Source organism: Lepisosteus oculatus, chromosome 3, assembly GCF_040954835.1.
Source record: "Lepisosteus oculatus isolate fLepOcu1 chromosome 3, fLepOcu1.hap2, whole genome shotgun sequence".
NCBI classification, from domain to species: Eukaryota; Metazoa; Chordata; class Actinopteri; order Semionotiformes; family Lepisosteidae; genus Lepisosteus; species Lepisosteus oculatus.
The window spans coordinates 1,361,756-1,377,516 of record NC_090698.1 but is presented as its reverse complement, the minus strand read 5'-3'; the positions used below and the strand labels follow the sequence as shown (position 1 = coordinate 1,377,516).

The following is a 15,761-nucleotide window of genomic DNA, read 5'->3' as shown; positions in this document are numbered from 1 at the left end:
AAAATAAATACACATGTGCAGCACAAACGCCCCTGCAGCTCGGGGGCTGTTATGCGGTCCTCCGCCGCCGGGTGGCGCTGCAGTGAGTGACGAGGCGTCGCAAGGCTGCGAGCGCGGCGCTTTCAGCTCTTGAGCGCCTGCGCGTTGAGGTGGCTTCCGCTGGTCCGGAGGGGTCAGGCGCTGGTTTAGGTGTTGTTGTTTTGTTTTTTTGTTTTTTTAAAACTTCGTTATTTAATTTCACGAAGGCGACGATGGACTTGGAGGGAGGCACATACGAACCCGGCTTCGTGGGAATAAGGTTCTGTCAGGAATGGTACGTTATTCCCCAGAGAGTGTGATGAACGGGGGGTTAAGTTAGTTACCCACCGTGGGTACACGGTTAATACGGGTTTGTTTCCGTGGGTTAATATATTTAGTTCAGGATTTAGAGGTTTTGCTAGACGGCTTGTAACATGAGTACCAGATGCTGAAATAATCTGACTCTGAATTTGGATGTTTTAGAAGAAGCGATTTATTTCCCTTCGGGATCAATAAAGTCTTATCTATCTGATCTATTTATGTGTGTGATCGAAGCAGCTGTGTAGCTCCGTTGTAGCCCAAGGCTGCAGTACAGTTTACAGCAGAGATCTCACTGCTGGCCAGGAGGGCGGCCGTGTCTCCGGACCTTCTTCCTGGACAGCACTCTCCAGGACCGGCAGTGGAGATCGCTTGGCACCCGACGCTGAAGCCCTGCTCCTGGAGAGACGCTGTTCAGCAGCTTTTATAAGTAGCCCCCGAGTCATCAGTTTCTAAAGACCTGGAATAATTGAACCTTGATCACCTAAACAGGTGACTTGTTAAGATTAAGCTCAGTAATTTAGAAATCATTTGGGACAGAAATCGGGACACCCTTCCATCATCAAAAGGACCAGGCAATTTAAATGACTTGGAAGTGTTTCTAATCTTTAAAAAAACCCAACAATTTAGGGTGAGCTAATGGACTAGATCTCTCTAGGCGTGGGGCTGGAGACCCCTGCCATGATTATAGTCATAATGTTTATTGCAGAGACTTTATTTAGGTTATTATGAAGCTGTATCACTGAAGTTGTGTAGTGGATTTTAACAATCCACATTCTGTTACTTATACGACAGCTTGCTTTTTGATGTAGGTTTTTATTTTCTGCTAAAACAAGTCCACAAAAGTTTAGTGTTGCCTAGTGATTACGCCTGTTTCTTTTCACTTGGTTAATAAAATAAAGAGTATAGCTTCCTTCTTTAATAAATATTTTTTGTTTTCAGTAACAACATGCTGTATCCTAAAGAAGACAAAGAGAATAGAATATTGTTGTATGCGGTAAGTACAGATCCATTCAGTCTTGGAATCAGAGTGACTGTGTGGTGTCTTATGGCTCATTGTGTGGATGTGTGCCTGAAGACGGCATAGTTCTCGTTGTGTGCCAGTGTAAGCAGTGAATGCTTGTGTGTGCTGGTGCCTGTACATCTAGTGACTCTTGTCCTTCTCTCTCTCAGTGCAGGAACTGTGACTACCAGCAGGAGGCAGACAACAGCTGCATCTACGTCAACAAGATCACCCACGAGGTTGAGTAAGTGTAACCACACACGTCTCCCACCTCTGTCCTCAGTGGCTGCCCAGGACTGCTCCTCATTGGCTTCTGAGGTCAGAGTAGACAGTACTGGGATCGGGTGTCCCATAACCTTTTGTGTGAAAAAAATTCTCCTTTTCTACATCTAAAACTTTAGTAACCCTGGAGTAACCTGTCTCTTGTTGCATTCCAGTGAACTGACCCAGATCATCGCAGATGTGTCCCAGGACCCCACGCTGCCCAGGACAGAAGACCACCCCTGTCCAAAGTGAGTCCTTGAAATTCTCCTCTCTGTCTGTCCTGTCCTGCTGGTTCATTCTCAGTACTGCCCATCACTTCAGGATCACATACAGCTTCCTTCTTGCTTTAGTGTCACATGGTGGGTTTCTTCTAGCTGTACACTCACATTTATAAGAGTGCAGCCATTACAGTATCAAGACACCTGAGTATTTCAAGGACGTTGTTTTGTATAAACTGACTGCTGTGTTAGTTTCATTATAATCTTTGCCTAGGGGAAGTGTAATACAGTATCTCTTATTATTTTGTCATCTAATGAATGAACTTTTAAAATAAATTACTTTCAGACCTAAAACGTCCACAATGTCACAATGCTTTCTTTATTCTGATCAAGAGGGAAATCGGGAAGGCAGCAATTTCTGTTCAGATTTGATTTGCTGGAGTCTTAACCTAGTGCAGCAGGGCTGCAGGTGGGCAGCAAACTGTTGATTCACTGCTCAGAGATGTTCATATAACATCCCAGATAACTACCAGACATCTTCATAAGAGATGTTGCGGGTTAACGCAATTGTACATCATAGTGTTGATTCTGGTATACCTCATGCATTAATTGTAATCTTCAACTTAACTGGAGAAAGATTCCCCACAAGTAGGGTAAAATCTTGGAAGTTGAAAACGTACTGACACATTAGAGCAGGGGTATCCAGTCCTGGTCCAGGTGGGACTGTCTGCGGGTTTTTTTGGCCTCTTTAAAGAAGCAAGACCTGAATATGGAAATAAAAATGGGCTTTTAACTGTTTAATTTCGGAAGAACCCTCATGATCTCGAACATGCTTGAGTTAAAAAAACCTTGGTAAAGGTTCCAGCTGAGATATGTCAACTTTTCCAGGAGTCAGTTCAGTAAAGAGCTGGGTGGGTGTCTCAGGACCAGGGCCCACATGTAGCTGCTCCTGGGTACTGTGCTTCCTGTTCTGCACCTGTTAGTACTGCAGAGTTCTCTGTATCCCTGTGCTTCACAGCGCTTTCTCATCTCATCTCACCCTTTTGTAAAAACAAGAGCATAAAATAAACCAATATGTAGTCATTTCCATTTTAAAAACAATGCACTATGACCACGTTAAGCTTTTTTATTCCTCGTTTCTTTGCAGTTAAACAGTGCACAGCTGCAGCAAAGCAGTACTGTAGATTAACTACACTGTTGATTTTGATACTGAGGTTTCATCACCAAGAAAATAAGATATTGAAATAAGCTATTCCATGCTGAAAAGAAAAAAGATATTTTGGGTGTGGAGCCTTCTTCAGGTGTCTGTTTCCTTTTTCTTTCAGCATGAATAAATCTGTACCTGTTCCTCGGCAGCTTATGCATGCTGACACAGCAACACTATGTGCTTGAACTTGCTAAAATACGTGTCCCTTTTGTCTTCTGTATTTGCCTTTTCATGAGTTTGTGGGGTAATGGTCACTCTTCTGTTTTAATTCTAATCCCCGCTTTTGTTACGTAACAATCAGAATAGTATTTTTAACTCTTATTTGCTACGGCGGTTCTCAAATTTAAGGTTCTCTGAGAATTAGTCTTTCATTCTAAAACGTTAGGGCAGAGCACTGCCAAATTCATGTTGCATTCTCATCTTTTTCTTTCAGGTGTGGCCATAAGGAGGCAGTGTTCTTCCAGTCGCACAGTATGAAAGCTGAGGTACTGTGGTCAGAGCCGTCACATCTAGCACCGATCTGCTTGTGTGCGTGTGTTCAAAGTGATGAAAGCCCTGCATCGTGTTGCCTGACATGGCCGGCAGAGTTCGGGCTGCTTGGCCCTGAGACGCCAGCCCAGGCAACACTGACAGGGAGTTGTGTTGGAGAGTTTCAGAACATGCGGTATTGTCAGGATACCCTGGGGATATGCACTCTGTAAATTTCTGGATGTATATATCTATGTAGAGTTATTTTGTGTGTATTCTAGTTTTATTTTTCACCTTGCACCTTGTCCTTATTCATGGGGAATACATTCCAGAACTGCCAGATGAAGTATAAGCAAAAAAACTTATACTGCTTATACTGGAAAAAGCTCTCCTGTACCATATATACACCATGGATAGACCTTATACACCATATCCCTCCCAGCCTTGACCGCTTGACCCTGGTGTCTGCTCCAACAACGTAGTTGGTAGTCGTAAGTTCTTGCCTATTAAATGACCACCACTGCTTGGCTGTGCTTGTTATTTCAGGATGCCATGAGGCTGTATTACGTGTGCACGGCGCCTCACTGTGGTCACCGCTGGACAGAGTGAGGGGCAGAAGCCGAAGGCCTGACGGAGCACTGGGTAGAATCACAGCGATGCCCTCTGGTGTAGCGGTGTGTTCTGTGTGCGTGGCCCAGCTGCCTTTTCTCCCAGTACTTTACTGTTTCACACATGTCCCTGATGGGTGACCTCTGCTCTTCCGCCCTCATGACTCTCGTATTCACTGTTAGCTTTGCAGAGGAGGAAGTCCTGGTGAAGTCTGAGATTCTTGTTAGGTGTGTCAGTCAAATGATCGTTTTGACTGATAGCAATAGCTGAAAGATATTCTCAATGTAATGCCAAAATTTAACAATAGTATAGTTAATATACTTTAAACTACTGCCAATGAAAATGTATAGGCTTTCTGTTACATTAGTGATTGAAGTTCAGAAACGGCATTAGGGTTAGCCAGTTAGGAATTAAAAAATGAGAGCCATAATGTAATATCTCAAATGCATGCACTTCAATTTTACAAGGTAGCCAATCGCAGTGTTTTAGTTTACGAGAGCATTTAAATTGGTATAATAACACACACTTGATGTCACTTTGTTGCTGACAGAAGCTTTTCTGCAGCTTCATTACTTGCAGGTGGAAATAGAGAAAATATAAAGGCAAAGTCAAGCAAAAAGGTCACATTGGCTGTTCAATTGGCGTTTTTGTATGTCATCTTCCTAATTTGATTTATATGCTAAGAATAAGTTACATTTCCTTACTGTTGGTCCCATGCTATTGTTTAGTATTTTATTGTGCATGTATGGTTATAGGAGGAAGGCAGGTCAGAGGCCAGTCGAGGCTTCAGATTGTGGACGCTGTATTAAGAGACATCTGACTCTTTTGATTCAGTTTTGATTGTATTTCCACCGTCCCCAAGCCATTTTGAAATAAATAACAGATAGCTGCAAGTGCGCTTTCTGAGTCGGCGCCAGAGAACTGGAGAGGATATTGAGCAGTGTAGCCAGGAAACGCGCCGCAGAGCAAGTATCCAGAAACGAGAGAGGTCAGAGAGAAAAGGCAGGTGAGACCATCTGCACACTTCCTGCAGAAAATCCAACTGTGCTATCTTTTAGGTTTTATATATATTGTTAGTATTACTATTGATTTATTTTTGTATTGGCAAAATAAAAACACTCAAAGGCTAATGAGCAGTTTCGGTTTTCAGATTCTTTTACTCTTTTTACACCGAACACAAGAACAATGATGTTTTGTTTTGCTACCATTTTTCTTCTAAACGGTTTGCGGGATTCCAGGGTTACGTTTAGTCCTTTGTGCTTAGGGTTGGTTATTACCATGACACAGGACAGGCAGATGTCCTGCTTGACTATAATGAGGTGACGGGGGTGCTGTTCCAGGTCTAATTGATGTTGAGTGCTGTCCGGCCTGGTTCAGCTCCTGCAAACCCTGTTCCACAGTGAATTTGAGACTGACCACGTGCCCCATCCAGACCATCTGACTGGATGTGGAGACTGGGCCAAGCCTCAGCGCTGAGGTGGGAACAGACTCCACTCCTGCTGGTTTTGAATTGAGAACCTGAAAGTTCCGGCTTACAGACGCCGAGGACAAGTTCTGTTTTACTGTGGGGTGCCTCCTGGCCGAAACAGGAGCCACCGCCCTGATCTGGACCCCGGTACCCCTGAGCTACACTCGCCGCCCTACATTCTGCAGGGTCCCTCGGGCAGACGTGCTCATGGGGCATTACTCAGTGTCCCGAATCGGGGGGTTATCCGCTGGTTTTCATTTGTTGCACCCCTCTGGCTGGAGCAGTCTGGGTGCGGAGCCTTGCTGGCGCGCTCACAGGTAGTATCCGGAGCCGGGGTACAGCACCACGGCGCCCAGTTTGTGGCCGGGGGCGCCGGCGTGCCCGTGCTTGCGGTAGTAGCGGCGCAGGGCCGGGCTGGCGGGGTGGCGCTCGCGGATGTGCAGGTAGTACTCCTCGCCGTGCGTGGAGGTGAAGCCGCAGTCCTCGCACACGAAGATCTTGGAGCGGCGCTCGCGGTAGGCGTACTGCTGCCGCACGCCGTGGATCTTCTTCAGGTGCGACTCCAGCGAGCAGCGCTGGGTGAAGGCCTTCTCGCACAGCTCGCAGCGGTAGGGCCGGATTCCTGGCGGGCAGAGGCGGGAGAGGGGTGAGAGGCCGGGCAGCCTGCCCTTCTGTCCCCAGAGGAGGGGCAGGTCAGGAAACGGAAGCTCCCTAGATCGCAGAAAACATCCGACTTCTCTTTGTCAACAACCTGCTGCCAAAGAGCTGAATTTCAAAAATCTTTCCCAGGATTCAGGGGCTGGGGCTGGCAACACTGCCCACTCTGGTGCCCCACCTGCAGTGTGGTCCAGTAACATCGTCGGCCTGGAACTGCTACCTTGACTACTCTTCCCGGGCCCCTGCCCTGCGGCCCCCCCCGCGGCCCCGTGCCGTCCTGCCCTGCGCCCCCCCCCCCCACTCTGTGCCGTCCTGCCCTGCGGCCCCCCCACAGCTCTGTGCCGTCCTGCCCTGCGGCCCCCCCCCGGCTCTGTGCCGTCCTGCCCTCCGGCCCCCCCCCGCTCTGTGCTGCGTGCTCACCCGTGTGCGTGCGCATGTGCCTCTTCAGATCAAAGGTGTCGTTGAAGCCCTTGGCACAGTAGCGGCACACGTGCTTCTTGACCATGCTGTGGCACTTGAGGTGGCGCGTCAGCATGCGCTGCAGGGGGAACACCTTGTTGCACACCAGGCACAGGAAGTCTCCCTGCGCGTGAGCCCCCCGGCCCTGAGGGCGAGAGGGAAGGGTCAGAGCCCAGCAGAGCCCCGGCACCAGGGCCGAGTGGGAACAGTCGGTGCTCCTGCACGGCTGAGAGGGCCTCACCGGAATGAACAAACTGGTTTTCATCTCCACTTATGGACTGCTCCACACCTTCGCTGACGTGAGTGCGCCGTGCTGCAGGAAGTGTGTGTGTGAGCTCGTTGAGGCGGAGGCCAAGCCGCAGCGCAGAAACATGAGCGGCTGGACAGTCCAGCAGTCGGAGAAAAGAACAGAAATCTACTGCCGCTGTCCAGTGATAAAGGAACACATTCTAACATGCAGCTTCTTCTTCTTCTTCTTTTCCACAGCCTCAGTCCCAGACTGTCCTGGGGTCAGCTGCTTTGGTTGCTCTTCTCCACTTGTCTCTGTCGAGCACATCTTCCTCACTCACTTCACACACCTCCATATCTTTTCTCACACAATCTATCCATCTGTTTCTAGGCCTGCCTCTTCCTCTGGTACCTTCCACCTCAAACTCCATTACCCTCTTTGTTATTTGAGGTGGAAGGTACCAGAGGAAGAGGCAGGCCTAGAAAGAGATGGATAGATTGTGTGAGGAAAGATATGGAGGTGTGTGAAGTGAGTGAGGAAGATGTGCACATTCTAACATGCAGCGTGTGCGACAAATCATTTGGGGATTAGGAGACACAGGTGAACATATTCAATACTGTGTCGATTGTGACACTGTACCTTATACATGGTTAAAACAGTGAGCTAAAAGCAGAGCAGAAGTAAAAAAATCGGTTGCTCACCTTGGCACGGGGTACAGGTGGCACGGTGCTGTAGGGGCTCATGGTGGCTTGGGGGAGCTGCAGAGGCGAGGGCAGGCTGGGGGTCTCTCTGTGCCAGCTCAGCCCTGCCTGCCCAGGCGCCCCCTGCCATGCGGGCTCTGGCACAGCGGGCACAGGGCAGGGTGCCTCGGGGGGGGCTGGCGTGGCTGCACTCCCTGAGAACAGAGGGATCATTGGGGACCATGTTGCTCAGACCCGAGACCAGGGGATAAGAGGTGAGGGAGGAGGCAAGAGAATCAGGCTCTCTTTGACCCCAGCTGTTGGTCCATTTTGTCCAACAAATACTCCTACCGCTCAGTGATTTGGCAGATTGTTTGCTCTGGTGTTGATGCAGCTCCCACTGTAACACTGTAATGTTTACGGTCACACCAGCCTGAATGTGTGCCTGATCCCATCCGATCTCGGATGCTAACCAGGCTCGGGCCGATCAGTACTGGGCAAGGCGGGGTCCTGGGAACAACCGGTGCCGTCAGCTTGGGGCGGAGCGGTGGCTCTGTGGCTCAGGAGCTGCCCCTCTAACTGGAAGGTTGCCGGTTCGTATCCTGTGGTCTGCAGAGGAATCCTACTCCGTTGGGCCCCTGAGCAAGGCCCTTAACCCCCACTGCTCCAGGGGCACCGTATAAATGGCTGACCCTGCGCTCTGACCCCAAGCTTCTCTCTCCCCCTGTGTGTCTCATGGAGAGCAAACTGGGGTCTGCAAAAAGACAAATTCCTAATACAAGAAATTGTATATGGCCAATAAAGTGATCTTCTTCATTCTGCTTTCTGTTTTGCCAGTATGAACCCTAGAAAAATGGTGCTATTCAGTAACTTTAGGGCAATTGTTTCCTGACTGCTCAAGGGATATTAGTTTGCAACTGTAGACCCATGATTAAAGCAAACATCCTCATACCTCATGAGGAAATTCAGTACTAGTGCCATGCTTTAAAAAAAAAAAATCAACCCTCATCTTTTTCTGTGATATAGATTTTTGGTCCAACCAAAACTAAATATTTTGAAATATCCACTTTTAACCTGTTTAAAATCTGCACAGCACACTGGAAATGGGAGTCAGAAAATAACTACAAAGGTCCTATCCCAGCTATGAAATAAACTACAGCAAGCATTTTCAGGACCGTATTAAACTGCATTAGTGACTGTTCGGGAGCTGGATGGGTGTTGGAACATGGCTCAATGGAAGATGCCCTGTGAAGTGAGACTGTGAAGTGTGGTTTTCAGTGACTGTCAGGTGGTGTGCAGTATTACAGGTGCGTCCTGCCTAATGCAAGAAATTGTGTATGGCCAATAAAGTATATCACAAGTGTATCTGGGGAAAGGAAGGGGAGGAAATGCAGAAATAAGCCCTCAAGTCTGCTGGTGATGCTCTCGGCGTGTCTCTCACCTGACAGTGTCTCCGGTGCTGTCTCTCCAGTGGGCAGGTCTGTGGCATCACTCCATCTCCAGCCCCCGGTTGGACCTTGCTTCTTCTTCACCAGGAAGGAACGGGGCATCCTCTTCGCTTCTCCCTGCTTCGGGAAAGACCCCTCTCTGCCGCGAGCTCTGAAAGCACGCCCCCCTCTCTCGGACCGGGGTCAGTTCTAATCCGCACACAGTCCTCTGACCCTCCCGCCTTCTCTCCTTCCGGTTCTCAGAAATCACGGAAGGGTTTTGAATCACTTTTCTGAGCCTCAGCTGTTGCTTACTTTGATAGCTCAGCAAACCCGGAGTCGCTTATCAACACCCCCTCGTGTTCTCACCCCAGGCTCCCCCCTGTTCCAGTCCGAGCGGAGAGCGGCCCGAAATGGCGCAGGTCTGCTGGCGGGAGAGGCGATCGCAGTGTGTTCGCAGCACGAATCGTGTCCGACTGCACTGTGGTCTCAAACTCTTCTTGGCTCTCAGTTTTAACTTGTGCTCCTTGCTAGGCAGGTGTCATCTTACCTTAGTGATGCCCCGACCCCCCCTACCAATCCTCACACGCAAACATGCCCCCTTCTAAAAAAGAAAGAAATCAAAGCGCTCATTTTCCTAACATCCCCGCTGAGCCAATGAGCTGAGACACCTGTCGGTATTTCAATACAGCCGAGCTTTAACAGTCTCCCTTTCGTTTGCATGGGCTACTTGTGCAAATCTGGCCTGTCAGTCTTAGCATCCCTCTCATGCAAATCACCTGCGGCATTCTGCACAGAGGAGTTCAGAGGAGGTGGAGAAAGGAGGCAGCAGTGCCTTTTGTTAACTGCTATTAAAATCACTCCGATTGTTCTGGAGCACAGGGAGAGATGAAAGGACAATCGCTGTCCTTCTGTTTGTCTTCATGTCTCTGCGTGCTCACAGTATGTTTGTGCGTCTCGATACACATGTACAGATCTCCAAATCCACTTGAGCAGAATTTCTGACAGCACAGAAAAAGACTCTGAAAAAATAGGATTGGTGTGGAGCCGTAATTGTGAGATCTGAAAAACAGTCTCTGCAGATGCAACAAGAGTCCCAGGTTGCAGACCCCCAGTTTCGTGCATGCCTTCATTATTGGAAAGACAGTACTGCCTCCTGGAGACCCTGAGCCTGTCTGGGGACACAGGACGCAGGACGGAGATGCATACTGGAGGCGTGACCAGAGCACCACAATGTCCACACAGGGATGATACAGGGACGCGACAGACCTTGGCCTTTGTGTTCGTAGAAGGTGCAAGCAAACTGGAGCTCCTGGTAAACACTCCTATGAATGTGGGGAAGAACATGGTAACCCCACCCAACCAGCAGGTACCCTAGTGTGCAGCTGAACCCAAGAGCTGGGAAGCAGCACTCCTGTTAACTGCACTGATTTAGAGAAAACCAATCCAGAGCTGAATCCAGCAGTGCACACCGCTCTGGGAGTGAGGGTGGATAAACACCATGGTTTCACATCATTCCCTTCCTCCCTGCCATTAGCCATCGAATAGACTGCCCCCCGCGCTGCGTCCCGCCTTGCTTTCGCTTGACCTCTGATTGACCAAGAGCACGTCACAGCTGAGCAAACCGACGCGGGCGCGGCGCGGCGGTCATTTCCCTACGCGCAGCGGCCTGATCTCCGCTCATTTGACTAGCTCTTCCGTGACGGGCACAGCTCGCTCGCTTGCAGTGGCGTGTCACTCGGTCGCAGCTCCTTCCTGCCCTCTCGAACCCTGACAGGAGAGCCAGGACTTGTCTCTGTGCTCAGAGAGCTGCTCGGGAGCTGGACAAGGCCTCTCGGTGTCCAGTGTGGCTCTCTGGGGCCCCCCACGTTCGGCTAGCTGCAGCAGTATCAGGGAGAGGGTTCGAGACCTAACCTGAGACACACCTGACATGCAGCCTGACTACCCCCAGAAAAATCCGAGCAGACCTATCACTGGTGAGATACGTCCAGATTCTGAAGGGTCGCACGAGTTTCATGGAGTCTGTAATGATAGTCCAGAAGAGAGGACAACAGACAAGTTCAATCATCCTTAATCTGTAATGAATCAATTTAAACATCATTAATACTGCAGGGAACCCCCTTCTCTCCCACGCACAGCTTTCACAACCCATCGCTCTCCCTCGCTCATCCAGGGGGGTTCAGCCGAATTTACTGCGAGTAAAACACTCTCCTCATCTTTCAGTACAGTTCCTGGGTGTTGTTCTTCCTAGTGAATACAGAGATAAATTCACATGATGTAATTAGCAGGGGCTGGAGTAGTCCAAGTGGCATGGTGTTGTTAATTTAGCATGGTGGTGTTTTGCCTTCATGCAAGTTATTTTAAAAAGAGATGTGAATTTGAAGTACAGTTTCTTTTCTGAGATACAAAGTTGTGAAAACCTAACGACAATGTGTAGGGGTCTAGGACACTGACGCTATAACTCACATTATTTAGAGGGTCGGTCCAGTAGCTAATTGCCCGTTGCGGTTTGGAAAGGAAGGCCAGAGGTGCTCCTCGTCCAGAGCTCACATCAGGCCGCCACATCTCCCTCCACGGCCGGGTCTCCGCCGTGCAGCGGCCCTGCGTACAAATAACTGCGCCCATCCGGCAGGCACTGTGCAGGCACCCGTGAGCTCCGTGGCTCCGGAGACAGAGCATGCAAAACAGCGCCGAGCGCCAGAGACGACATTAGGCAAATCCAGAGAAGTCGGCGGTAGAACCGTCCACCTCTTCAAAGACTAGTGACTCGCACGTAACTCTACTACCATCAATAAAAGCACAAGATTCATGATCCCGTGAGCAAAGAACAGCACGACTGGCCATTAACGGTCACCGAGAGCCTTTGGTGCGAAGTCTGCCGTGTTTTAACAGTCTATGTGTAGCAGTCTAGCGGCCCCTGGTCAAAAGCACGGTGGGAAACTCGATGGACAGACGGGATATTTTTAAAAACGCCACTGACGAGCTGCGCCACTTCCTGCGCTCGAGGTCTGGGCTGGGCTGCTGCCTGACAACCCCCCGGCTCCCACTGAAGAAACGCTGATTTCTTGTGCAAAATCATCTGTGTAACTGTGGTCGCAGGCGTGCACGAATCCCCGTTTTTCACAAGAAAGCAGGGACTTTTGGAAAACGCTTTGTGATCTGCGGCCTTATAAGCGTCATATATTAATTTCCCCACTTTTATCTTGATTGCTTTGAATTCGCGTTCACAGATTTTGAGCGAGTGGCATAGAATCAATTGAATGTACTGTCGTCGGAACTGTGCTTAAAGGGAATGTGACACAATATTAAAGGCGATACCAGGGCTTGCCATGAACGCATGTGCATCTTCATTGTTTTTAAGCAGACGATTTTTTTGTGTTTCCTTTCCTCTTACGTGGTTCGGGTCGGTTCTGGGGTCCGTTTCCGGCCGCGCTGTGCCGTGGAAAACGCACAGGTGGGTCGGAGTCACTGAGCATTTGAGACGACCGAGGAACAGAAAGGTTAGCTCAGCAATCGAATTCTTGCCGGCGCGTTGGAAGACGTGTTGGGGTGTTTCTACAAAGACGTGCCAGAGAGGGGAGGGGCGTCGCTAAGCAAGGTGCTTGCGGTCGTCTCCCACTGACAGCATTCCTGTTTCAGTGTCGGGACCCTGTCTCTGTTAGCAGGGGTTTTAGTCAAGAGGCCTTCACCGGACTGTAACTGACGTTGTCTTTTTTGTTTTCAGATGACAGCGGAGCACAAGTGGAAACAGGCGGCGAGCACAGCGCGGCGCACGCGGAGCGCAGCTGGTGTTTTTGTAAGGCGAGCAGTGACTGTTCAGCGTACTGTGTCTCCTGCTTGGTCACAGCGCTGCTCTAACTGTATGCAAATCCCTTCTTCTCCCCCGCCTTTCACTAGGGAAATGACTACGGAATTATTTTCAGGAGAGACAAAAAAAAATCTTTCCCATTTGACACAGAGGTGAAATCCAAGCTTCGGATCGCGGTCATGCGCCCCAGGGCCCCTTTGTAAACACTGGGAGGTTTCCTGCTGCCAAGAATAGAATCATTTCTCAAAACGCACCCCGGGGTAGATTAAAGCAAGAAAAAGAAAGAAAACTTCTAATTTGCATAAAACGTTTGTATACATAGTCCAAATACAAAGTATGTGCTCTTCTGTATGTACTACCTGAACGGATTTTAATTTTTTTTTGTTTAATGCAAAATGTGCTTCTCAAAATAAAATCGAGCTATAGTTCCATTTCAAGCTCAGAAGACAGGAAAGAGGCAACACAACTTGAGGTGTGTTAAAACTTAGGGGTTCATGTAACAACATTGCCATTTGATGTCTGTTTTAAGCTCTTTTTACTTTTCTATATTACCTCTCTCAAGCATTAGAGATCACCCCAGATTTAGAGAGAGACCCTGGTACGTCCGACCCATTCCAGCAGTAATTATTGTGGAGCTTGAGATCCACTCAGTAGTTTCTGTCTGGATCATAATCTGACTTGCTGTTTAATTCTCTAGCTCAAGTAGGTGACTGCGTCAGCATGCGCAGGCAGCATAGGAACAAGTAAAGGTTTTTTCCCTGCTGAAAAGAGAAGAAAAGAAACAATGTTTTGGCTGTGGAGCCTTCTTTGAGTTTGTGAAGCCTTCTTTGGGTCTTCACACACCTGAAGAAGGCTCCACAGCAGTAACGTTCTGCTCAGCTTACTACGTTTTTTCACCTGCTGCTATTAACCTCCGATGTTTTTTTGAAATGACTAATTAGCCAGGTGTGCTGTTGCCCTCAGTTGGCCTAATGCACCAGAGGCACATGCACTAATAACCATGCCTGCGGATGAGCTTGCTCACATCAGCCCTCTCATCAGCAGTGACACAGAAGGCCTAGTTAGCTAGTATAGGACTCCCAGTCCTTGGAAATCTGGGACATGGTCCTTTCCCAGGATCTGGACAGGAAGGGTCAGTGCAATTAATCACACTGGTCTTTTTTGGTGAGGGTGTGTATAAAAGCAGATGTGGCATGATGGGTAAATGGAGAGAGGTCAACAAGAGGGCGATTTACAGAAGGTAGATCAGAGCAGTACACTGTCCGTACACTGAATACTGTGAAGAAGCTGCACCTCTTCCTCAAACTGATCTCAGCATTTCAGATCATGAGGAAGCTGAGGGAAGTGCTAGAGCATACTGGTTCCACCACGTGCGCAGGACCGCCCCACGCTCCCGGGAGTGGGGAGGAAGAGGAAGCTGCTGGTGGCTCGGGGAGGCGGCACGGCTCGGGGAGGCTGGGATTTTCACGGGACAGCACCTGCCCAGAGCGCACACAGAGGGCAGAGCAAGGGGTTTGACTCCTACATGAGCCCTGCTGAAACCCAGTGCTTGTCGAATGACAACAATTAGATTAGCATCTCCCTGTGAGCTTCATGTGTAAAGAGGCCAGGCACGGCAGCGCGGGAGAGCAGGAAGGCTTTCAGGGCTGCGGCGAGAGAGGGAGAACAGACGGGGCATTGGGGATTAGGTCTACGGCCTGGAGACGGGTTCGAGTGCCCGGGGCCAAGGAGCAGTGCAGTGCAGGCTTGGTCTGCTCCAGCTTTTCATGAGATAACTGAGAACATCATCCAGAGACCCTCTCCTGGATCCTCACACCCGGCTGAATCTTCGTTTGAGGACTGGCTTTCCAGATTTACCTCAAAGCCAGACAAAAGAGGCTGCCTCTCGGGTCAGGTTTTGAGCTGTATATGAATGATCGTTTACATACTCGTATCTTAACAGCGCTTATGCTTTTATGCTGCTGTCTGGTCTGGCAGCTCGTACACAAAACTGATAGAGCCGAAAGGGCATCACGTGATTCACCTCGTAACTACAACCACTGAGCCCAGACGAGGCACTTCCTAGTAGTCTAAATTACATTCCTTATGAATGGAGAATCCCAACGATCCTGGCGTTTAGCTCCTGAATATTCTGCCGTCGCAGGGAGCGGGGAGCTGCTGTGTCCACCTGTCTGTTTTGGACTTCAGTCCACCTGTACCAAGAGCGCCGAGTCCACACAGACGGCTCCTGGTGACGGGGACGAGGTGAGGATTATACAGAGGGCTGGAAAACCTAGCGAGCACTAAGGGCTTGCGTCTGTGGGCACGTCATGCTTTTATATATGCCCGTGAACAAGTGCTCCTTCGTTAAAACAGGAGAGAATACTAGAATTTAAATGTGTAGCTTTTAAATGTTTCGTCACTGTTATATGAACGTATAACCGCCGTAAGCGCGACTCTCTGCCGCCACCTGTAGGACAATTTCAGTCCCACCTGTAAAATTTCCGTTTTGTCATTAATGAGCTTCAAGGAGTTCGATCTCAACCAGAGCTTGACGTCATGCAAATCAACTGACAGACCAGAATGTTTGCAAGCATTTGAACAACATTGAACGATTTACTATATCAGAAGCCTCACTAAGATCAAGGAGCATAAGAATACTTATAATCCCTTACTTATAAAACAAACCATTCACGGCCCTGACAAGAGCAGTCTCAGGACCATGATTTCCCTACGGGATTAATAAAGTATTATCTATCTATCTAGAGTGAAAACTGGACTGGAAGGGTGAGCCTGTGATTGCTGAGCACCAAGCATCCTGAAACCTTAGATAGAAATGGTCATTTAGAGATGAGTCTGTAGTTCATTATTATATCAGAATCCAAGCCAGGTTTCTTTAGTATTTGAGTGGTTGACGCAGTCTGTCTTTAAGGCAGAAGGGCCCACAGC

General features: G+C 49.1%; 2 protein-coding genes across 2 annotated transcripts; one reads left to right on the top strand and one right to left on the bottom strand.

The window, feature by feature from the left end:
* Nucleotides 1-142: 142 nt before the first annotated feature.
* polr2i (RNA polymerase II subunit I) lies at nucleotides 143-5,235 on the top strand. Its single transcript, XM_006627615.3, has 6 exons — nucleotides 143-313; nucleotides 1,279-1,333; nucleotides 1,510-1,583; nucleotides 1,777-1,851; nucleotides 3,462-3,513; nucleotides 4,043-5,235. Exons 1-6 carry the CDS (start codon nucleotides 252-254, stop codon nucleotides 4,103-4,105), a joined length of 381 nt encoding a protein of 126 aa, XP_006627678.1. The 5' UTR covers nucleotides 143-251; the 3' UTR covers nucleotides 4,106-5,235.
* A 2-nt stretch (nucleotides 5,236-5,237) lies between these two features.
* Nucleotides 5,238-12,279, bottom strand: zgc:171929 (C2H2-type zinc finger protein). Its single transcript, XM_006627689.3, has 4 exons — nucleotides 9,040-12,279; nucleotides 7,620-7,813; nucleotides 6,651-6,834; nucleotides 5,238-6,195 (listed from the first exon to the last, which is right to left on the bottom strand). Exons 1-4 carry the CDS (start codon nucleotides 9,146-9,148, stop codon nucleotides 5,885-5,887), a joined length of 798 nt encoding a protein of 265 aa, XP_006627752.2. The 5' UTR covers nucleotides 9,149-12,279; the 3' UTR covers nucleotides 5,238-5,884.
* Between the last annotated feature and the right edge of the window lie 3,482 nt (nucleotides 12,280-15,761).

What these genes read in the sequence shown, in the direction of transcription:
- polr2i (XM_006627615.3), top strand. Translation starts at nt 252, where the DNA reads ATGGACTTGGAGGGAGGCACATACGAACCCGGCTTCGTGGGAATAAGG. An exon ending in ATAAGGTTCTGTCAGGAATG is followed by an intron (nt 314 to 1,278) that starts GTACGTTATTCC and finishes TTTTGTTTTCAG; the next exon opens with TAACAACATGCTGTATCCTA. An exon ending in ATAGAATATTGTTGTATGCG is followed by an intron (nt 1,334 to 1,509) that starts GTAAGTACAGAT and finishes TCTCTCTCTCAG; the next exon opens with TGCAGGAACTGTGACTACCA.
- zgc:171929 (XM_006627689.3), bottom strand. Translation starts at nt 9,148, where the DNA reads ATGCCCCGTTCCTTCCTGGTGAAGAAGAAGCAAGGTCCAACCGGGGGC. An exon ending in CACCTGTACCCCGTGCCAAG is followed by an intron (nt 6,835 to 7,619) that starts GTGAGCAACCGA and finishes TCTCGCCCTCAG; the next exon opens with GGCCGGGGGGCTCACGCGCA. An exon ending in GCACATGCGCACGCACACGG is followed by an intron (nt 6,196 to 6,650) that starts GTGAGCACGCAG and finishes TCTGCCCGCCAG; the next exon opens with GAATCCGGCCCTACCGCTGC.